We start from the raw sequence: 20,148 nt of genomic DNA on the forward strand, positions 1-20,148 counted from the left end.
CCACGTTTCTTTGGGGTCAGCTGAGGCTCCAAGAGATTCACTGCTTCTGATCCGTTCTTGGGATTAGCCAGGCTCAGGTGCCCAAGTCTTCTGCTCTTGGCATCCTCTGTTCAGATCAGAAATGGTACCCACAGGGACATGAAAGTCTGGCTAACCTAAGGTCCTAAATTCACAACAAATCACACGTACCATAGATAATAAGCTAACACGCTCACCCCTAACGAGCATCTAGGGTTTTCCTACTGAACGCGGGCACCTACTTCAAAATTGGAACAAATTAAGTGCAAGATTTAATACTACACTAAAGAGAATTGAATAAAGACAAACATACAACATTTGTATGTGTACAGCCTCTGCTTTCAATCTTCTTCATTTTGCAAGGCTGAAAGCTTATATACTCCTATTCAAATGAACAACAGGGCCCAAAGTCCTAGCCAGAGGGAAATTGCTGTAAGCTAGATTTGAAAGCAATTTTTTTAAAAGAATAAAAAAAAAAGCATCTTTGGTCACCTAAGCCATTTATTTAATTAAAAAAAAAAAAGAAGGCGGGGAGAGGTGTAGGTGAATAGCTTGCAGAGGTGGTGATACAAGGGAGAACCGGTCTTGTTTTACAAAAAAAAACATCATTAATTTGCTGTGTGATTATGTAGGTGTTAAAAACAATGAAGCCCTGATGCCACAAAACACTGGAACCATGACAAAAGATCGGAATCTCGATTTGACTTTAAGCTATAGGTTTTTGTTTGTGTTCTATTAAGAAAAACTTGAGAAACTCAAGTAAAGCACGTTCTTTAAAGCATTGCATATTTCCCTATTTGTAGCTTGTGCTTTCTAAGCTGGCAGTCTGAATTTTCAGCAGGCCAGAGAAAAATGACAGCTGAGGGATCCCAATTCACAGCACAAACATTCAGTCCTACAGCTCCTCCCAGCTAAGCTCACACCTGTATAGAAAAAAGGTCTGCCCTACAAGCAAAAATTATTGATAGGAGCAGCACTGGAACAGGCACTGGTACATAGCAGCCACATGATCAATACTGGCAACAGCTACAAAAAAAGTGAAGTGTACCTACTCTACTAAAGGTACACTTTTTTTTCCAGGAAATAAGAGACAAAATGTGACAGTCTGCTCTTAAAAGCAGATTTAAAAACAGAAGAAAGGAAAAAAAAAAAAAAAAAACACACACACATGTTCACATCTCCTAAATATGGACATACAGAAAAAAATTTCATTTTTCTACCTTACTTTTTCCTTAAAAGAAAAAACTCTGAAGAAAAGTTAGTTTCATTTCCCCCTGAAGTCCTGTATCCAAGAAAAAAAAAAAAAAAGCATCATCCATGAAAAAGAGCATAATGAGACAGCACGCTGGAGAGCAGTCACACCAATGAGACCCATCATGTTTCCCTGGGAATCTGACCTCAGCTGCTGGACGGGCCCTCCCTTTGGCATCATTTAGCATTGGAGTGAAGGTTTCTTGGTGAAGCTCATTCAGGTAAAGAACACCCTCCATGCATAACAACAGATCGATGTCAACTTAATTTTCCTACAAAAATCACCATACGCACACATATACACCTTCAGTGGGATAAATGGGAAGTGCATTCCTTCAGTAACATGGGGAAAATCTGGAAATCCTCTAGAAACTGATGAATTTGTACGTCAGACCAAGAGGAGGTCATATGACAGTAACATAAGCTTTCATATGCATTGCTGTTTGTCCTGTTTTTACATGAGGAAAAAAAAAGACAAAATATACATCAAGACTTCTTTCCTGACATTTTTCTCAGTTTGAATGTTCAGCCTGGGCCTGGTTGATAGTGAAATAAAACATTTTTTATTCTTATGTTCATATAGACGTATGGTTATTCTTTCACATGCCACTTGGAAATTCTTGGCTTTTTGTATAATTTCGTACAATTATTTGAATAATTCTTTACCTGTGCTTTGAACAGAGTTCTGATAAAACCTTAAAGAGAAGTTCGGCATGTCTTTTGGCAGTGTAAGCTATTTTTTCTTATACTTTTTTTTTTTTTGAAGACCAGAAAAGGAGTCAAGTTTTATTTTTAAGCACACTTTTATTACCTTTTTTCCAAAAGCAAGCAGAAAAATCCTCAAACAGATCACATACTATACTGCTATATTACACCGTAGGCTTCTTAATCTCTTATGTAAATATACATTCTTAAGTAATCTGTCTTTGGAAAAGAATGCTATTTTGAGCATTCTGATGATGGATAAATCTTATCAATGTAATGCTCTAAGGGAAAAGAAAATCAATTTTCAGAGTTGTCGTATATCAAAATAAGCAAACAGATTAAGTCTACTCAAGTTATTTTAAACAAAAAAGAAACCTCAAATATTACAATAACTTAAGATAGTGTACTATACCAAACACATAATATGGCTAAAATTGATAATTTTTGATGGACGTTAGTTATCACAATTGTATTCAAAAGCAGGACTAAAAAAATCTTCTAAAAGTTTCAAACATGCAATTTAAAAAGATTCATTTCTTCTTGGCAGTTAGTTTGTCTTCAAAGCTGACTGGGATTATGCCACTGCATTCTTCTGTCTTTGACACGGGATGCTTTATAAAAGCACGTCTAATTACATCAATATCACGTCCTAAATGATCCATCATGGTCGATACAATCGAAGGTGGGGCCTCTAAGTCTACCAAAAAATACCTGCAATGAGAAACATACACACACAATAAAACAAAATACCTGTACTACAACTGTAATTCAAGTAGCTGTTCTGTGGGACTTCTTAAATGAAAAGTTCTATTTTTTCCTTAAATATTTCTACCAAAATTGTTTTAAATCAAAGCTCGGTATTATTTTGATTTCAAACACAAAGAGTTCAGTTCAAGCAGCTTCAGTCTGAACTCTTCTTTGTTGCACAGCACTTCTTACACAAGGACATTAAAGAGACTTTACTCGTACCTACTCCATTCATCTACACATCTTGATTTGAACAGTTGGGGGAAAAACTTGATCTCCTTTGAATTCATGGCATTGTTTCTCTGGGGAACAAATGTCAGTGTGAAGCACCTCAAGCTTACATGTATATGGACACAGTTCTTTAAAGTTCTGTTTCAGAGCTGAATGTACATTACTGGTTTTTTTTTGTTTGTTTGTTTTAAATAAACCCAAAGAGATGGATTTATGCCAAATTAGGCACCTCTCCAATGTGAACATGGCTTAAATTTTCGATCTGAGGGCAGAAGCTGAAGACGCATGTAGGAAATGCCAGCTTGCACTTGACAAGCTTACTGTCTTGCTGATCTTGGCAGGACTGAAAAGGTCTTCCTTCCACACATACACGGCACGTACAAAATGCACCGCACCAGGTAAGCGCTTCGTGTCCACCACATGACTACCTTTGACATCTACAAAGAATAAAAAAAAATACCCCTACACACAGAAAGGAGAACGCTGCTCCCCGTTAATATCTTAGGTCACTAAGATCACTTCTGCAATAAATTGCTTTGAAGAACTGCACCTTCTTCTTCATTGCAACATTATGCTTACCACTCCTCCAAGTTATGGGTGACCTAGTGCCAGGTACCATGCTGATACATAAGCCGTGTCATTGGCCATCCCTCCTCCCTTGAAATTCTGTGAATAAACTACCATTGTCAATAGAGCCATAATTAAAAAACTTTATAGTAAGTCAGTCTGTGTTGGGCATGGCGCTAACGATGCTATTAAAAAGACACCACAACTGCCTCAGAAATCTCATGAAAGACATCTAACCATCCACCTTGTTTCCAAGACTAACAGGAATTTGAAGGATAGGTGTTCAGGAGAGGACTCACCACTCAGATATTTAATTGTAATTTTTACGCATCCTCCTGTTAATGCTCTCCTTTCCTTCTAGTCCACGCAAACACACCTCCCCACGAAGCATCGGTATAATTTCAAAGTGGCATCCTCTAAATGAAGTCATACATACCACACATTTGCCAAGGACCCTATTCCTAAATCACTTAAACTCAAGCAGGATCTAGCATCACAGTTTCATTTAAGAGCTGTATACCTAGTGGGACTTTGTGCCGTTGGAGGTACAGATTCTTACAAAGGCAGCTTTATCAGAGCACTGGGACAGGCTGCCCTGGGAGGTTATGGAGTCTCCTTCTCTGGAGATATTCAAGGCCCATGTGGATGCCTACCTGGGCAGCCTGCTCCAGGGAACCTGCTTTGGCAGGGGGGTTGGACCCCATGATCTCTCAAGGTCCCTTCCAACCCAGTTCTGTGATTCTGCAACTACAGGGCGAACATCACACCACACAGTCCCCCTTGGTAAAGGCAACCTTTGAGGATTAAGTCCCCAAGACAAGAAGCTGAAGAGGAAATAAAGGAGGTGGGGTCACCAATAACAAACAGATTTGTGTTTTTCACACTGCTTATCCCACATGGGGTTCTTTTTCACCCAACTAAATGTGTTGCCCAAGTAACACCAAGATATACTACACACAGAGGAGACCCACCAGGTCAGGAATGATTTAAGCACCGTGTGCTGGATTGCTGCACAGGGTGGAATCCACATGTGGAAAACGCTGCAAAGAAGCTTCCCTTCAGCCAGACGTCCTAATCCCAAACCTCTTACGCAGGCATGTATATTAATAGCCACAATTCAGGTCTGAAGTCTTTCTTAGAAAAAGCAGATTGAAGCACCAATTTCTCATGTGTGAGGGGCCCGACAGCAAGAAATCTCCCTGCAGCCTGCCTGGAAGGAACCAGTCCTCCAGAAGAGGTGCCCAGCTGGCACGGGCTGTGGCCGAGCATCGCAGAAGCCGAGGGAGCGGTGCCAGTTCACGTCAGCTAAGGTGCTGCTCCTCTGATAGCAGCAGGAGGGCTGCTACGAGCTGCAGAAAAAGCTCACCTTAGCAAGGATTTGGAGGAAATATAGTGGGCTTGGTCCCCCTTGCAGATCCTCACACACAGAGCTTAATTTATTTGGAAAGCTGAGCTGCCTCTTATTTTCTGGAGACCAGTAAACAGGAGATATCACCTGGTTAACAGTTTAGGGAGAGAAACGAGCTTTAATCTTGGACAATTCAATAAAACTGCGGCATAGCAACTTCTGAAGGATGCACACCCCTTGAAAAGGGAAAGTCGCATCTTCTGTTAAAGCCATTAAAAGCCACTGGTAAATTTAACAGATGCCACTTCAATCCCCTCCTTTGGAAGAACCCTTACAAATTCTTAATCAGTTGCAGCTAATAAAAGGGACGACGGGGGGAGAAATTTGAGCTGATGATACACCACCACTCACCTGCCCCCTTCCCCAAGCAGTTGGTTCACAAGAGCATTCGTTCGGATTGCAACCTGTGCTCTCTGCCATCCCTTTTTATTCCCAGTTCTCCAGAATTTCATTTCATTTCTGCTTTCAAGTCATATGCTGCTTTTCATTGTGTTCCTAAAACGGCAATATTTTTTTTCCCCTCCCTCTCAAAAGGCTGCTTTGCAACTTTGTGCTTTCTCTCACATTAGCAAAGGGTGGAAATTTCCACTGACGCACTGTTGATAACTGAAGGAGAAGTGGGGGAAGGGAGGATGAGCTGTTGCAGCATATCTTTATATGACTCCTCGCAGAATAGGTATTTTATCTGAGGGTACAAAACTGCAGTCACTGGCGACAATGCCATTTCTTGAAACAACACCCATTCCTCAGCGTAACAAGCAATGATTGCCTCCCTGTGCCAAAAGAGAAGGAAGGAAAAGAGGGCCAGCATAAAAAAAAAATAAAATATTATTCTTTCATTAAAGAAAGAGCAGAAACTGACTGCTGCAAGCAAAACAACCAAATGCAATTGATAATGCAATTCCTGAGGAGATCTGGAGCACCTTTCCTCCAAACACATGCATTTAAATTAGCTGCCATCAGGCTGTGGGCTTTTTTTAAGCCCACTCTCCATAACGCATGCAGTAACCTTAATTTCAGCCGGCCATCTCTGACCCGACACACCACGCTGCCGCCACTGTTTGCGTAGTAAACAAAAGCAAATCCCAGCCAGACTCAAAGATGGGGAAAAATACAGGAATGCAGGAGGGAAACTACCTCATTCCTGCAAGCAAAAATGCAGAAGCGTTCAGGCTGCCCAGGAGTCAGCCGAGTCATCAGGGGAGAAATGCAGGAAAATTCCACTGATTCACTATGAGACCACAGTTATTTTTGTCATCACGCTCCACTGTAAATAGAAGGATGATTTAAATACAGGAGAGCAGCCTAACCACTGAAATGTACTGAAACAATGTGTTAATTGAAAAAAAAAAAGAGGAAAATCATAGGATTTCAGGAAAAGAAGGACATGCTTTTGCATATGAAAAAAATGCCATGTTTCATGTATCCTTTTTAATACATCCAAGCCAGAAATCATTTGAATTTGAGTCCTAAGGTCCTATGGATGCTTGTATATTTTGCTTTCACATGGACAGTCTGTGACTTCAAAGAATCCTGAAAGGCACCTGGATCAAAACTCACTTTTAAATCCTCCTGGATGATGACTGTGAGGCTATGTTCAATGTACCTGAGGAACAGAGGGAAAAAAGCACACTTACAGGGGACTTGGAAGAGGCTGTGTGGTGCCATTGTTGTGCCCAGAAAATGTCTGTATGCTTAAAGATTATAAGCTCTAATAATAAACTCAATTAGCTATCTTTCCTTTAAATTTGTCCTTTACGCAGCAACACGAAGTCTAAGTAAGCTTCCCCAGTAGGAGAGTGGAAGATACAAAGGCAAGAAAATGTACAACTAAAGCATCCCAGAAGGAAACAAGAAACCGTCTGGAGGAAAGCAAGCTGCAGTACTCTCATGGAAGTAGCTGGACAGTCGTTTTCTCCATGGTAATCCTCTGTTAATGAAATTGCTCTGCTACCAGAATGCCCACTTCATCTTTGGAACCACTGCGTTGCTCTTGAAGAGCAGTAGTTTTGCTTTTCTCCTTGGTTCTCGTGGTCACTATTCTTCCTTAGCAGGGCAGGTGGGTGAGTTTATGCTCAGAAGGACCATCATCTCGTAGCTGGAAGAACTAATACACGTGTTACTACTTCTAACTAAAACACTCCTATGGAATAGAAGAAAGACCTCTGAAAATCACAAGGACAGCAACGGAGACATTCCAGATCAAAACCAAAAGCCAGTGCTTTAGTAACTAGATTGTGCCACAGCAATGACACAAATAATTCACAATGAACCAATACTGGGGAGAAAAAAAAATACTTTTTGTTGTTGTTGTTTTGTTTTTTTTAAAAACTGTGCACATTCTTCAGAAATTTCATTTGCCAAATTCTATACCCAGACGCCTGTTATTAAGCTAATTAAATAACAGAAAGACATTCTGCAGCGTTGCAGAAAAATTCTGTTTCACTGCAAAAGAGAAACAAGCCTGACCTACTCGGAGTGTTTGAAAAGTCACGCTCACTGGGCAGCATTTGAGATGTCTGCAAATTTGTTATGAGCACAGCTGCAGTTACACAGCAAGTATTAATTCAGAGTTTAAAAAAAAAAAAAAGTGACTGCTTCCCACCTGACCAAGACCACTATTTAGTGCAGCCATCACATTTAATCACCATGCTTGCATAAAGATGCTACAGAATTTACCGCACCAGAAATTGATGCTGGCACCTCAGCATCACAAACTACTGTACTGTGCCATTCCTGCTAAAAAGCTTCAAAACTGCAAATCGCACCCTCAATGATAAGGTGAGGAAAAAAAAAAAAAAAAAAAAAAAAACAACTCAACATTTCAGGGCTCTGGTACCCAAGGTAGATGCACATTTATACATGAATGTGGACAAAAGCATTTGAAGGAAAAGTAATGGTTCAACTCATCAATGGAGAAAGCCCCATCTAGTGGAAGAAGACAATCAATTTAGTAGAAAATGCTACAAACATGCCTCATACTCAAACATTCAAACTGTGTCTGTTCTCATCCCAGTACATCACAGATCCTGAACTCCTTTTTGCTGAAACACATTAAAATGTTCTAAAATCTGAACAAAAATCACACTTAGGTTGTGCACTAACCATAAATTTAGGCTGGCAGTGTTAAAGAAGGAAAGTTTGCATCTTCCTGCCTCTGTTTTTCTTTGCCCCTGTTTGGCCTTCAGGAGCCATGAAAATCAAGTGAGCCTACCTGAGGGAAGCTACACATGTTGGTGTATTATCTGCAGGATGAAGTCCTTCAACTACATGATAGCTTGTATTTTATTGGGGAAGAGATAGTGTGTTGAAAGTTGAGAACACTCCTGAGAATGACTCTGATGGGTAACTATTATTTTACTCGTAAAACTGCATCCTGACAGCATGGGTTACTGGATGACAATTTAACATCTCTTGTCCTCAAAGAATATTACTCTGCCACAAGCTGCTTGTTTAAAATGAAGTTGTGTTAGTTCTGAAACCTAGATACTTTATGGAAAGAGTCAAAGTTTGAGCATGTGACATAATTTACACAGATATGTTCAGATCTCCTAAAGAGCATTATGTTCCATTACTGAAATACTCATCTTAATAACTACTTATTTCTTGTGTATTAGGCCATTGAGGCACAAAGAAATTAGGTAGACTCATGCTCCTTTCCTGAGCCCGTGCTTTGGCAATGACCACTAAGTCAGGTGCCATATAATAGAGGCAAAACACAAGGTGCTTCCACAGGAGGGGAAACTGCTTCAGACCCTAAACCACCAAGAGAAGCTGGGAGTGAGCTGTGGGAAGGCCAGGACAGCCTGTGGGAGGCATGTAGCCTTCCTCACCATTGCGGAGGGAATGCTGGTACTGAAGCCTGGTGAGCTGCTCCCAGTTCCTGGGGAGCAATCACAGCACTGCAGAGCCTAAAAACCTCATGCATCCTTAGGAAAGCATCTCATTTTTGGGGCCTTGCAGTTTTCCCACTGTCACACAAACATACCCACCTTGCAACTCAAATTGTAACTTTAATTTCCTGATGTCTGCTCTGGTCAGATGCTGCAGGTACATACATTTATATATACACTTTCCGTGCTACTTCACAGATCCCAGCAATCACTAGGATCCTTGCACACCTCAGACTGAAAATTCCCCATACACTTGTTAAGGTAAGCTCCCAAAATACAACTCAGCACGTACAGAAGTAAGACCTGAGCTTGCTATTTCAGAGAACAAGTGGGTTGATGAGATAACTGAGAGTGAACAGCAAAACAAAAAGATTAAGAGACAAGCAAGCAGATAACAAAAGAACATTGTTGTCTTCTCAAAAATCAAAGTTTAAAAGAGAAAAAGAAAACAAGGCAATGGAAATTGTTAGGAACAACCAGGGAGATAGGTCTAAAAACATTACCATGTTACAGGTAGATTAAGCAGGGAAAAGCACATGCATACACAGAACAAAGTAGAAGGGGAAGACCACGGTGCTGTGCTGATTTATGAAATGGTACTAAATCTGAGCACTGAGCAGGCTGATGCACAACAAAAACAAACTAAAAAAAAAAAAAAAACACACCAACTCTTACAACAAATCTCTAGTGGATACCAGGATATCAAATGGAAGGCAATAATCAAACCCCAATTACACTCGACCACATTCTTCTCCCCAGAGTCCCTGTCCTATCCCCTTCCAGTTTAACAGAAACCTGGTCTGCAAAAAGTTTGAGCCACTACCTTCCCAAAGGAGTGCCTGAATCATTTTTTTAAGATCTGTTTTGCAGCCTCTGTTGTAGCAGCTCCCCTAAAGCAAAAATATCCGGCATACCAACCGCCTCCCCCAGACCAGCTCCTCGGTCCGATGCCTTGAAGGACGAAGTGCCACAAGCGTATGATTAAGGCACAGCCTGGCAAGGCCAAAGAAAACAGGTATGCCACAAAGTGCAAACCCACAGACTGTGCCACTGAGATCTATCATTTTACGAGCAGTTGCAATATCCTCCAGTTCAGCGCTGACCAAATATGCAGCAATGGCTAGGCAATGTCATCCCCCAGCCCTGGTCTAGACCCTTTATTTGAAAGCAGCTTTGAGGGATTTGTTGCTTCTGTATCATTTTAAACAACAAACAAACTCAAAGTTTAACATTCCTTGAATTCATATCCTAATACACACCTTATTTAAATCAGTTCACTTTTGTTTATTCCAGAAATAAGCACCTCCTGATACGTGTGATACAGTATTAAAAAAATGTGCCAGTGTTAAAAGCAACTTCAGTACACCTCATTAAAAATGATAAACAAGTAGAAACAAGTAGTGGCTAGCAGAACAAATATTTGGCACAAATCTATTGCCCATTAGGAGATACAGCCAGGAATCCTTACTTACATTCCTCAGCTGTTTTTTTCCAGAGATGTGACTGCCACGGGCAAGTCGCTCAGGCTCAGTGCCCCAAGTACACTTCCATACCTAACCCACGCTGGAACCAATGTGTCACATTTCATTCATCCATAAGGTGACTTTGTATTTGTTACAATTTTGTGATATGCTACAGAATGTACTTGAATCATGCTCTTAAATACTTTGAAGCCAAAACAACGTTCTGCTACAGCAATTAGTACTGTGAGTTAGCAGCTACTTTGACTTCAGTTTAAAATATCAGTACACCAACAATTTAAAAGTTTTGTTCTTCAGATGTACCCATACGGTTCTTGAAACATACTATTTTCATAATTATCTAAATTCAAAGCCTGTCAACATTAGGTCTCTAAAAAAGGAAGGTGTTTTCTGTCAAAAGAAAGATGCATTTAAGAGAAAGACCTAAATTTGTTTTAATACACTCTCAATGCATATGCATCACCTGCTCAGTGAATACCATCTCCAGAGAAGAAACAAGTCAATTATACATGTGATCCGAGGTCTGCAAAGCTGCTGGTGGAGTAAAACTGTTCATCCCAGTGACAGCTGTGGGCCACAATCCCCTATGGCAGCCTTTGAAAAATCTCAGCTTTACAGAGAATGAGAATTTTGCTGCCAATCGATCCGCAAAGCGTCCTGGATACTCGTAAATTTGTAATGTGCCTGTAACGCTGTATAGCTGAGACAGATGATGCTGAAAGCACTGCAGAACTCAGAAGAAAATAATGTGTATTGAGGATAGAAAGTACCTGCTCTTGGACCTACAACTATGCATTTTCTAGGTTAATTCCTTCCTATTTACTAAAGACACTACAAAAAACCTGGTGGAGCCCAGTGGCAGGTTTGCTGTGTGTACTGCACCTCTTTCTCTGTCAGTCACTCGGTGTTATGATACACTGCATGTAAAGGCTTGAACTGCAGATAGAATTAACTAAATGAAAAGATGCATAGCAAAAGGCTGGGAGAGGGATGATACTACACATGCCACAGAGCACGTCTCAACAGAGCTGTGAGCAGCTGGCAGTGCCAGGCTGATGGCCCTTGAGTCAAGGTAAGGGGAACAGCCGAGATAACCCTGGGCATTTGTAAAGGAAGCAGGCTGTTTAGGAAAAACACTTTGTTTTCCCATGCAGCTGAGGGGACTCGGTGCCATTCTGAGTGACAGGAAGATGGTTCGAGTAGCGATCGCTAGGGCAAGAGCTGTCTCTAAGAGATGCACTCCATTAAGCTGTGACCTATGCTATGAATATTGTACTGCCCTAATTTTCACACAGGAAAACCAGCCGGGAGGTCAAAGGAAGTAATGGATTCAGCGTGCATCCTAAGCCCACAAGCGTCTCCACGTTCTCAGAAAATAAACTAGCCAAAGCTCTGCTGAGAATCACCAAACTAAGAAAACAAACAAGTCCAACCCCCCAAAATGAAAAGCTCTGAAAGGTTCGCCACTCTCCCCATACACACAGCCTCATTTGCACTCTCACAGAAGCCCTTTAAGTTATTTCAGAAAAAGCCCAGAATAAGGAAAAGGTGAGAGACTATACTGTTTAATACACCACCTCGGTACTGAAGGAGAGACAGGCAGAATTAAAAATTCATTATGAAGGAGAGAAGATGTTAGGATTTTTTAGTGAGTGCACTTACTGAACCATCTTGAAGAGCTTTTTTTTCCCCTTTCTTTTTTAACATTGTCCTGTTAAAAAAGAGATTACTTTAACAGATGTTGTAAAACAGAACTGACTGATTTTATGAGGTGGATAAAGAACTGACTTTTCACTCCCCATTCCTAGATTGTTTAATATTCTGAGCAAGTTACTCTCTGGACCTTATAAAATATCAGATCAGGAATCCACCATAGCTGTACACCAAACTGCAGCCTCTCTGGCATATCTACACAAATGCATTCCCCACATTACCAGGTACTGAAACTGCCTGCTGCTTCCCATTGCAATATCTGGTTTCTCCTGCATTTGAACTCTCTGAACAACAACCTTATCCTTTTCTGTAGTACCTACTTTTAATCGCTTCCTTTTAGGAAGTCAAACAATTTAGAGCAGGGAACTGCCATATTCATATACAGAGGATCCAAATCCAGGGCAAGCAGAACAACTGCTAAATTAATTTAGAGACACTTGAACTGGGAGGTGGAGAAACAACAGTTATGGTGACATAAATCTGATGGCTTCGTGCCCATGTTTCAAAACATGATGGCAATTATTTGTCACTAAAACCACACCTCAAGCAGAAAACAAAATGTGTCTCCTCTCAGCTCAGCAAAGAGGGTTATTATAGTCTACTGATCCCCTCCTCCTGCTTATTAAACAGGTAACCTGTTGTAATAAATGAGTTTAGCTAGCCTACATGTCTTAAAGATACCCTCAAGAAAAGGCTTGTATTCACCTCTACATAATTCGTGTGACATCTGGTTATGGTTTTCTCCTTTTCTCTTTTCCCTGCTGAAGAACCCAAGCCCTGACGGTGGAGTATTGCCACCCAATACTGGATGGATGGATGAGGTAATGAATCATTCTGTCTTGAGGCAAGGCTTTGATTAGCTCCCACATGCAGACAACAAGACTTCATCCTAAAATGCAAAACTATCAGGATCAAGCCATGTTTCGAAGGCAGTCACAGACACTAAGGAGCAAGCAGGAGCAGAAGACAACCGTGGCCACATCGCTGTTGCTTTTGGGTAAGCAACAGGCACACCATGGAGATTCCCTCCCCTCCACTTACTGTCTGCTCAAGCTGCCAGCTCCCACTTTGCAGGAGAAGGAAGGGGTCTTCAGCAAAGGGAGCGAAGCTGTGAGATACCCTCAGGAGACAACCTACCAAGGGCTTCCTAAAAGGCGCTCCGCAGAGCCACCTCATGCCGGCAGGCACCAGAAGGCCTGAACAGGAAGGCAGCAGGTCCACTTATGCCCAGTTGTGCTACGGGGATGAGGAGAAGCGGTCGGCTAATTGTTATTTTGATTACGGCAGGCAGCCCCGGCGCAGCACGGGTTGCTTAGCAACATTTCTCAGCCCTCATGGAGAGCCAGCATCCATTTCCATTTCGGAGGCAGCCTCAAGGAGCAACAAAACGCCAGCGCGGGCGGTCGGGGGAGAAGGCCGCGGCTCCTCCACTCTGCCTCGCAGGAGAAGGCTGACATCCCATGTCCCAGTTCTCCACCATGGGGACAAATGGAGATGTTTCTCCTCTAAACAAGCCAGTTGTGCTTATGTGGTCATCTCTAGCTAAAGCTGTACCAAAATCACGAGTGAGCCTTACAGGATGCGTATGGTAATCAACATTTAGCTCAGATGCATTAGAGAAAAAGGATCAATCTTGCCAATTAGCAACCAGCAGATTAAGTGAGACTTTTATCAGTAAACAGCCTGCCTGCCTTGGAAAACAGTTACGTAAAAACGGCCTAACAAAATAACATTGTGTACATTGGGGAAAAGCAGTCCTGAGGCCTGAGCTCAGGCCACTCACAAGACACAAGGAGCACATGAACAAGGAGCAGCCAGCACACAAAACAAAGCAGCACGAAACACTTGTGGAGCACGATCTGCGTTGCTGAGGCGACACACGTTGCACATCTGCTCCCCAAAAGCACAAGGAAGACCAAACAATGACAGCAGCTTATGGACATTTTAAGTGAGCACTGAAAGGGTTTTAAGGAAAAACGCATCGTGCATACCCTCCTCTTCTGTGGCGCTGCTTGTGCTTGGAGATTTTGTACGGCAGAGCCCTTTCTCCCAGGTTTTCGAGGTTCCTCACAACAGCTCCATTCTCCATGAGAGCCTCAACAGTGCGCTTCAGCACAGCTGCGGTCTCAGGCTTGAAAAGAAAAAAAAGAGAAAGCAGGAAATGTACACAAATCTGGTTATTCTGATTATGTGATTACAATCAACGCATGTACTTGCATGGCTAAGTGCTGGAAGGGAGCGTGTAGTAACCTGAGATGGCAAAATGGAAGCACTTGCTCCCAAGGAAAACATCTATTTAATTTATTATTATTATTTTTTAAACAACAAACAGCTGACAAACAGCCAATTCCTCTGTGACTTATGGCAATAGCAAAGTTTCCACTGATTTCAGAGGCAGGCCCCAACAACAAACAGGAAAAAGGACATAGTTAATGGCTTTAACTCACCTGGTATCACCTTGGCTGACCCTTGCACAGGTATGAGTAAATACACTTGGCAAAGAGCAATTTAAGGTCCCTGGAGCATTGATGCTAATTAATATTGTTCACCACAGCATTTAAAGTGAAGAGTTTGGGGGGTACACCAATCTGTGGCTTGCTAAGGGGACAATAATCAGCACCACGTTCATTTGGCATTATTTCTACTGCACATGCTTTATAGGTATTTGGACACTTGGTTAAGTCACTGCACCTCTCCTTGCATTTGCACAGCTGACATACGAGCCTTTTTAAGAGTTAAAGAACTGACATGCAGTAATTAGACTAACACACAGAGATTTCACTCCTCAGAAAAACAAGTTTGAGGGACAGGCAGCCAAAAAGCAGTAGGTAAAGCAGATGAAATATTTTCTTGCTTATTGCATAACAGAGCTCTAAAGCGCCGAATCGTTTCTGTAATAACACTCAATAATATCTATGAAAAATATTAATATAAGTATAAATTAGACTGTTTTGAAAACAACTACAAACTTGGCATACACTCTCAGTGACAAGAAGCATTTTAAGAAACAGATATCCTACAAAGAAAGTAAAATAAATGGATATCCTACTAAACAAAAACTGCACAGCTTCCTTCTCTGCTCCCTGCAACGTTTCACATCAACATATACTCCCAAGTCTACTGTTTGGGAAGATGGTAATCACTGTAAATGAAAAAGTAATGAAAGAGATGATTTTCTGAGTAGTTTGTATTTTGTGAAATCACATCACCATAATAATTTCACTGTCTTTTCTCAGCCAGGAGAAAACTTGTGTAATCTTTCAATCATTTCATGAATATGACGACTGAAAGTTAGTCTCCCAAGTCTAAAGGAGAGATGTACACCTAACAGTTGTTTAATGCCCCAGTCCCTTAATGGAAATTCATAAGAAAGGTGGTACTAGAACCTCACTATATGCAGACATGTAGAATTTCTTTCCTTTTGCTGAAAATGCAAGGTGATATGAAAGAGCCTCCAGATGCAGAGCAAAGATGTTCGGCATATTACATGCTGCAACGTTGACTGCTCTTTGAAAGACCCGACGCACAGATGGTCTGAAATGATTCCTTGCCTCCATGAGTTAATTGCCGTGTGGCAGTCAAGAGTCTGCACCTAACTGCTCCTATCAATCAGAAATTTTATTTCCCCCTCACCAGCTAGATGAACTGTTTGGGAAATTTATTTTCGACACAAAGAGCCTAAACAGTTATGAGGTCAGCAAAAATGCCTGGGATTTTTTTTTCCCCAATGTATATTTAGGTTGTGTTGTAAAACCATCACAGGGACCACATTTGAACTACCATCACAGGGCTCACATTTGAACTACCTCGCCAAAGTTTGAAGCATTAAACCTATTGTTTCTCACAACAGAGAAATACTAAAGCATCTCTTGTCACAGCATGAAAAGATACGATGAAGGCATTATTAAGAGAGTTTTGGATTACACTATATTACTTTAAATCACTCTTTAGCTCAAAAACAGGAATAACATTATTTTTCAGTTGGCTTCATGTGGTTGCCTCCATGAGTACTCATTAAATTTCCAAGTAAGCGCCTCTCATGCTTCGGACCTCCTTCCCCAAATGGAGAACTCTCTTGGTTTCCCTACAACTCTTTTTGCCCTCTTGCCACAAAGCAAGCTGTTCCCACAAACGTTACAGGTGTCTGAATTTGACTTCAGCTCCTCCTTCAAGTTTATCTGGAACAAAACCAGGGTGTTCAAAACTTACCGAGGAGAGACTGACAGATGGATAGGTAGACCACAACTATACAGGCCTCACTTTGCTAGAAAAATAGATCAAAAAATTCTGTGAAGTTATGTAGGCATTTACACATTGATGCTGCTGACCAACAGCTGATGGTGACCACATTAATACTTTCTCTTCCTCCTTTAAATCTCCCTCATCTCTCAAACCCTGCTGCTTACTACAACAGTACATTCAAATACCAAAGTATCCCACCAAAACAAGCATTATCCTCCAAGACTGGATTCTTAGTCTTCTCTATGTGCTTATATTTTGCATCGTTTTCCATCCCCTGTACATCTGACAACTACCACCAAGCAGTCACACACACAGACCTCTCTCTCTCTCCGCAAGCCCTAGAAGGACAAACAAATACTGTCAGAGAAGAATTGGGAAGCAACAGCTGCAGGATGTTACTACCTCATTACTTTGAATTACTTTGAACTCAAGAACTAGGAAGGAAGGGTCACTGTGACACCTGTTGGCTGACAGGACTGAAAGTGAGGAACAGAATTCTAAAAGGTTTTGGTTTTGTTTATTTTTAATTTTAATTTAATATACTAAATTCCACAATAGGAACATTCTTAAAAATAAGATCAGAATCTTGCTAATGAGGTACAGAGCCTGCCAGAGACACAGCTTTCAAGGTCTGTTCTACCCCTCCCTGTGTTACCGTGGCATATTAGTAACCAAAAGCTGCAGAAGCTTACCCAACTAAGATTCTCTCTGAAGGTATTTATTTGAAACAGAAGAGAGTAACAAGGGCCAGTAACATGGTATTTTTTTTTGAATGCTGGATATCTTCCTTAATATTTTCCTTATTTTAAGAGTCCTTAGTAGTAGAAGACTATGTTTAAGTCATGCCCTCTGGAAAGCCAAGTAGATCAAGCAGCGTTTTCATAGTATCTTCAACAATGGCCATAAACCAAAAATCTCTTACTTTCCACCACACCCATCTTTTGTTTTACCACAGCAGAAAGTGTTTGTTACGATTTCTGCTATTGCAGAAACATCAATGACAGCTAGAGAAAGGTAAGAGCTTTGCTTTACTTGACCCCATTCTCCACAAATGCTGTAAGAAAGGGGTAAGAGTAGAGCTGAGGCTCCTCTCAAGCCTTTCCCCAGGAAGAACTGTTTTTCCAAGTTCCTTATATGCCTCTTTTGGCTCACCTTACAGGACACAAAGGTGTGAGAAGCTGGTGCAAACTCTGGACACGTTTTTATGCTGCTTCTATCAATACACACCTCAGTACTCTTGCTTGTAACAGCTTCATGCTCTAAGAACCATACTAGAAACCTGTTTTCAAGAAAGAAGGGAAAAAACAAGAACTGCTGCCTTTGTGAAACAAGCACCGATGCAAATATTACTTCCTAGAAGGTTCTGACTTCAAAACGAGAATCTGACACTGACCATTAGGGTTTTACTTACCCATATTACAATGAAAAAAGCAGTTTTAGGAGAGAAAGGGCAGCTTATCTAATAGCTTTAGTATTTTGTGCACTACAGCACACCTGTAGAGCTTCCAGCACTAGGCTGGGAAACATACACTTGGAAAGCAACAGGATCTGCCATTCAACTCTTCTCCTGCTGTGCATGCTTCAGTTGCAGAAGCCTTCGTGGTGCTCAGGCAATTATCACAGGAGAAATCTGTCAGGTCAATGAATAAAAATACCGTTAAGTTTACTGTTGCCGCTTGTCTACCACTCAAACAAAAAATGCTGATCCATAAAAAGAGCTCTGGTTGAAAGCAACCGTAATTGATTGAGACCTTTACACAAGCAGCTGTACGTCCAGCTGTGGACTTGTTTGACATACCCTGCTATAACAACCGTGCATATTTGAGTTAAACGGTGTTGGATAAGCTTATTCTTCTGCATCCCTCCTACCCTCAAATGACACATAAGCTTTTCGTCTCTTTTATACATGCCAACAGATCAGCACATTCCCTGAGTGGCAGCATGTCCAACATGATGTGCAGTTTCTAAACACAATGAAGCCTAAGACAAAGTCCTATACATTTAAAAACAAAACAAAACAAAAAGAACAAGAAAAGAAAGCCACAGATTTCTACATTCAGGATTGTAAAATATTACGCTTTTTTGCAACCTCCCCATTTGTGGAAGTACTTTGAAAACATAAACTGTTGGTTTTGAAAGCTTGTCACTGTAATCCCTCTCATTCCTCCTCTCCAAAAAAGATCATGGTTTATCATAGCTTGCCTAAAGCCATCAACCAAACTATATATAGGCTAGCCTTTGCTAACCATAATATCCACAGACACAGGTTCCTTGGTTTGCCTCAGAGCCAGACCAGCTGAGGACATAGGAAATGGTATTGCCTGGCTCCCAACCCAGGAGCCACAACATTTTTTTCCTGAACAGCCAGCAGCAATTCCAGTACCACAGATATGGGGAAACAAGGAGGGGAAAGGAAAAAAAAAAAAAGAAAAAAAAGGCAGGAGAAAATGGCAGTTGGTGCCAGAATACCCATGTTGGAGAGCAGGAAGTGCTAGAAAGAGTGTGTAAACCTTGGTATGTAATTCTAGCTCTTGTTTGCCCTCCTGGGTGCATAATCAAGCCCTTTCGAATGGGTTCATCCTTAGTGAACTTGATGAACTTCATTAGCGAACTCAGTTCCCCATCGTTTGGTCATGAGTGAGTTACCTTATTCTCAGAGGTACAGATCTACTGAGCCTACCAAAGCTGTGAAAGGAAGACAGGGGAAGTCGCTGCGGACTTTCCAAGTGCATTTACTTGGAAAACTGCCCCTGGAAAACATAACTGAAGGACAATTATCCATGGATCAACCTTCCTCACCCCTCTGCCCTGCACTTTTTAAACTCAGAGCGGCCCAGAGCAAACGTGTCAACTAGCAAGTCAAGCCTGTAGCTGGCTGACCAAGCAAAAACAGCAGAGGCACGTTATAAAAGACACTTTCTGTGTAGGGCTGGCTGTCTCCAGAGATGAGGAATGCTGTGGCCACACTTACCAGGGTGAACCTGGTGCTGCTGCTGCCAAGGCCACAAGATCAGCAGGCGTCTTTCCACAAATAATCCAGCTAAGTTTACTTGAAACGCTGCTATTCCCGCGGCCCCAGAGGCTATGCACAGCCCCATATATCACAAAAACCACAGCCGCATACCATTCCCTAGGCATTTCCCCATACCTACAGCTTGTCCCTTTCTCCTCACCAGTCTTTCTTCTGTCCAGTCATAGGGGGCAGGCTGTAAGATCAAGTGCCTGATGGTAAATCCCCATAGCACAAGATGGCATCACACCGTACGAATAGGCCAACCTGGCTCTGGAAGGCATTTGGTCATATTCATACAGCATTACCACCATCACCACCACCTGCCAAAGCAAAATGCCTCTATGCAAACCCGTGCTGACTGATGCCCAAGTTAATGAGGCCTGTCTACACTGCACCCCTTCTTCCATGCAACCCAAAGCCACCCCATGTCAAAGGTTGGTTTGGGTAGATCTTCAGCTGTATGGTATGTCCTTTGTTGCTCTTTACAGTGTATCATAAATGTCACGAGGAAACAAAAAGCTATTTAATGCACAGACTTCTTCAGGATCTCAAGCGATTGCAAAAATGGGAACAGGTGGGGGGCACCCAGCCAATTGTCACCCAAGAGCAAAGCTGCAAACGCACAGCAATAACCAATGAGTACCAAAACACAGCTCCAACAACCTCTTTGTGAAGTTGTTATACACCACCAGAAGGAGTAAAAACTATAGTACAGTTTCTAGCAGTTGTAAAGAACTCACGTGGCAACCAGCAAGTAAAAAAAATAAAATAAAGGCAATATACTGATGGCAAAGTATCCTTTGCTCTACTGGAGACCAAATGAAGATGAGCTCATCAGCTATGAAGCTACCAGAAGCATCGCTGAGAAAGACCAGAAAA

General features: G+C 41.6%; 1 protein-coding gene across 3 annotated transcripts in view; it reads right to left on the minus strand.

Annotated features, from left to right (window-relative positions):
• Positions 1-2,053: 2,053 nt before the first annotated feature.
• Positions 2,054-20,148, minus strand: part of MRPS6 (mitochondrial ribosomal protein S6) — a 46,034-nt gene continuing 27,939 nt past the window's right edge. For all 3 annotated transcript variants that reach the window (XM_068688691.1, XM_068688700.1, XM_068688705.1), the window contains 3 exons: positions 17,786-17,886; positions 14,006-14,145; positions 2,054-2,685 (listed from right to left, as the gene is read on the minus strand). In XM_068688691.1, coding sequence (XP_068544792.1) covers positions 2,505-2,685; positions 14,006-14,145; positions 17,786-17,886 — 422 coding nt within the window. In that variant the 3' untranslated portion in view covers positions 2,054-2,504. The remainder of the gene's footprint in view (positions 2,686-14,005; positions 14,146-17,785; positions 17,887-20,148) is intronic.

Source organism: Anas acuta, chromosome 1 (assembly GCF_963932015.1).
Source record: "Anas acuta chromosome 1, bAnaAcu1.1, whole genome shotgun sequence".
NCBI classification, from domain to species: domain Eukaryota; kingdom Metazoa; phylum Chordata; class Aves; order Anseriformes; family Anatidae; genus Anas; species Anas acuta.